The 3,594-nt window shown below is 34.4% G+C and overlaps 1 protein-coding gene across 1 annotated transcript; it reads left to right on the top strand.

The window, feature by feature from the left end:
• Positions 1–547: 547 nt before the first annotated feature.
• LOC128025817 (ubiquinone biosynthesis protein COQ4 homolog, mitochondrial-like) lies at positions 548–3,171 on the top strand. Its single transcript, XM_052612346.1, has 6 exons — positions 548–724; positions 1,164–1,260; positions 1,365–1,467; positions 1,548–1,677; positions 2,104–2,197; positions 2,929–3,171. Exons 1-6 carry the CDS (start codon positions 568–570, stop codon positions 3,119–3,121), a joined length of 774 nt encoding a protein of 257 aa, XP_052468306.1. The 5' UTR covers positions 548–567; the 3' UTR covers positions 3,122–3,171.
• Positions 3,172–3,594: the final 423 nt, after the last annotated feature.

The following is a 3,594-nucleotide window of genomic DNA, read 5'->3' as shown; positions in this document are numbered from 1 at the left end:
CTGTCATCTAGCACAACGTACTACAACTACAGAATATGCTAGGGGTTGCTTAATATTGCATGTCAAACGACAGCTTTAATGGACATTTCACCGATTATCAGCTGCTGACAGCACCAAATAATTCATTTTAATTACAGCATGTAACTCTTACGACCACATTCCAGCTCGTTAAATAACAGTTCATTATTTAGTACAGTAATTACATTCGGCGGATATGCTAACTGTGTCTTATAATTATAATAATTTCACTATGTAAAAAAGTAATTATAATGGTCTTAAAACGGACTTAATTTTCTTTATACAAAATATAAATGTTTTTTTTTTTTTGTCTGAAATATGATAGCCTATAATTTATATATTACAGTCTAACGTACTCTAAGGTACCTTCAACAGCAAGGTGGTTTCTTACTACATTTTGTAGTAAATTAAATTTAAGCCTCATGACACAATGAGTAAGGTTGCAGGAGTGATAGTTAATCACAGTACTATGAATTTAGAGAAGTTGAATCTTTTAACTGTGATTGCTGTGTCTCAGGATTTGAACCTCAAGATCTATCACTCTCTCTCATGCATTCAGTACTCACCGGACAGCAGCACACAAGCTCAGATTCAAAGCAGTATGATGGAAGGTTGTATCCAAGTCATATCCCAACAAGTTCTGTTCAGAAGGCTGTTTTGGCTTTAGGTTCTGGTGTCGTTGCTCTGAAGAACCCCTACAGACATGGTGAGACTGTTATTTAATAGTCATTCATTATGTTTGCCCTTAATAGTATGCATGAAATCACTCTATTTATGATTGCACTTCCTGAAGAAATGATCTTTAAATAACAGCTGTTAGTTTCTTTTTCAGTCTCAATGGAAAGTCCATAATTGTTTTGCTGAAAAATATTTAATGAATAAAAACTCTAATTAGGTTTCATTAAATAACACAGGCCAGAATGTGTTCCAACTTTCTACTATAACATAAATTTTCTTGGTTCCTGGACTCTTCATCCAAAATTTAACCAAACCTTCAGAATTATGTGGAATGGATTTAAACTTGATAAAATATGGAGACAGCTTTATTATGGGATAATATTTTCTAAATCGTATGAGCAGGAATTCTGTCAGTAATCCCAATGATTCAAAACTTTCATGTATGCTATCATGTTTTACCAAAACAGATATGGTTGCGGTGCTTGGGGAAACCACAGGGCACCAGGCCCTGATCAAGTTAAGGAATCGGATGAGAAATGACCCAGAGGGTTGCACTATTCTCAAGTATGTCTCAGTTGTTTACTCTGACTACTGTTAATACTGTTTATGGCTCCTTCATTCATTATCCAAACTTTGCTACTGCCTTTATGTTCAAATTATGTCTCTAGAGAGCGTCCAAGAATCCGTCTGTCTACTTTAGACCTCACTCGAATGTCTGCTTTGCCAGATGGGACTTTAGGAAGAGAGTATCTCCATTTCCTAGAAGAAAATGTAAGACAAATGAAAAACACTGAAATTATCATTTAACATTTAACAATAGGTCAAATTAACCATTGTAATCTTTTTTTCAGAGAGTCACCCCTGACTCAAGAGCTGATGTAAAATTTGTAGACGATGAGGAGCTAGCGTATGTCATGCAACGATATCGTGAGGTCCATGACCTCTTGCATACCTTGCTTAATATGCCCACCAATATGCTAGGTGAGCATTTGATACAATAACAAATTAGGTCTACTTTTCAGGTGTGTATAATTTCCACTTTTTGTGTGTATGCCTAGATAGCTCTCCCTCAAAAGCTTTTGGTTCAGTGTAAATGTGATGCATCAGGGCTATTTTGCCACTGAAGTACATTGAGCCCCCTAGATCAAACCTGTTCCTGAAGATCTGCCATCCTGCAAAGTTCAGCTGCAACCCTGATCAAACACAACTGAACAAACTAAGGATCTGAAGGATCACTTGATCATTACATACAGGTGTGTTAGATCAGGGTTGGAACAGAACTCTGCAGTAAGGTAGATCTCCAGGGTTACTTTTTTAGTGTTGTTGGGGGGTTTTTGTTGGGGGGGGGGTACATAATATAAGAAATACATTATAGCATGCATTTCTCATCTCATCTCTTACCCACAGGTGAGGTTGTAGTGAAATTGTTTGAAGCTGCACAGACTGGTCTGCCCATGTGTTTTCTGGGTGCAATGCTTGGACCCCTCCGTCTGTCTGTCAGGTGAGTTAACAGGATAGACTATCTGTCTGTGTACAGCAACATGATGTCAGTTTACTTTTGAAATGGTCTATCATTTTTTAACAAACAAGCATAAAAATATATATAGTAATAATCTTACATTGGAAACTCTGACACCATGTTTTAAAAGATTACTTCAGAGCTTAATAACACAATTTAATATGGAAGGATGAATATAAATGCTTCAACAAAAATACAAGCTTTGCATATTTTAAATCTATAGAACGTATTTAAATCTATAGAATGTCTTGCCCCTTAGACTTTGACTGTAAGTTCATACTGTCCAAGCAATTAACATTTTCGTAAGGCAACATTATTGTCTGTGGTAACTGACAGAATGATAGTCAAGTTATGTAATTTCTAGTATATTTGATTAATTTGCCATAAAACAAACATATGTGACCCTGGACCACAAAACCAGTCTTAAGTCGCTGGGGAATATTTTTTGTAATATAGCCCCAAAAAACATTTTATGGATCAAAATTATAGATTTTTTATTTATGGCAAAAATCATATTTTGTAAATTTCCTGCTGTAAATATATCAAAACTTAATTTTTAATTAGTAATATGCATTGCTGAGAACTTCATTTGCACAACTTTAAAGGCGCACTCAGATTCCATTAAATTGTCAAAATCATGTGTTCATCATATTAATTTATTAAAGTATGGGTTAATAAATACAATTTGATGTGTCTCTCTTTGTTGATATCAGTCGTCTACAGTTGCTGGTTCAGTCTCTGGGACCATGGGCTCTGCAGAATGGTGGTCGTGCCCGATGTGTTCTGAGCATGTACTATGAACGGCGCTGGGAGCAGAACCTTGATAAATTGAGACATGAGCTGAACATTGAGCCACCACCTGTCAATCTGATCTCATCCATCAAGAATACATATTCAAACTCGTAGTACGCTCATCTGTCTAACTGATTAAAATTTTAGCTTGTGGAAAATCAACATTCTGTGGGCAACAAAGATCACCTTTTTCTTCTTCCTCCTATGACAGGAAATGATTCCTAAAAAACAAAACAAAAAAATGTCATGTAACAATGTAAAAATACTATGGCATGAATAGTGAAGTAATTAGGTTATTCAGAAAGAAGATGAAGAACATTTAATTTGAAACATTTTTTATTTTAAAAGTTTTAATAATAATAATAATAATAATAATAATAATAGACATTATATAGTCTGTAATATGTGGAAGTGATGACAAAAGTACCTATAGAAAAATTGGTACTATTTCCACAGATATTATATTTTGTAATTTTAATGTTTATAATAAAATATCTCAAAATAATGATCAGTCAGTTTGATTAGATATCTGTGATCAGATATTTCCTTTAAAACAAGTTAATATTGATACAGTTAACAGTCAAAGT

Source organism: Carassius gibelio, chromosome A13, assembly GCF_023724105.1.
Source record: "Carassius gibelio isolate Cgi1373 ecotype wild population from Czech Republic chromosome A13, carGib1.2-hapl.c, whole genome shotgun sequence".
NCBI lineage: Eukaryota > Metazoa > Chordata > Actinopteri > Cypriniformes > Cyprinidae > Carassius > Carassius gibelio.
This window is presented reverse-complemented; position numbering and strand designations above follow the sequence as displayed.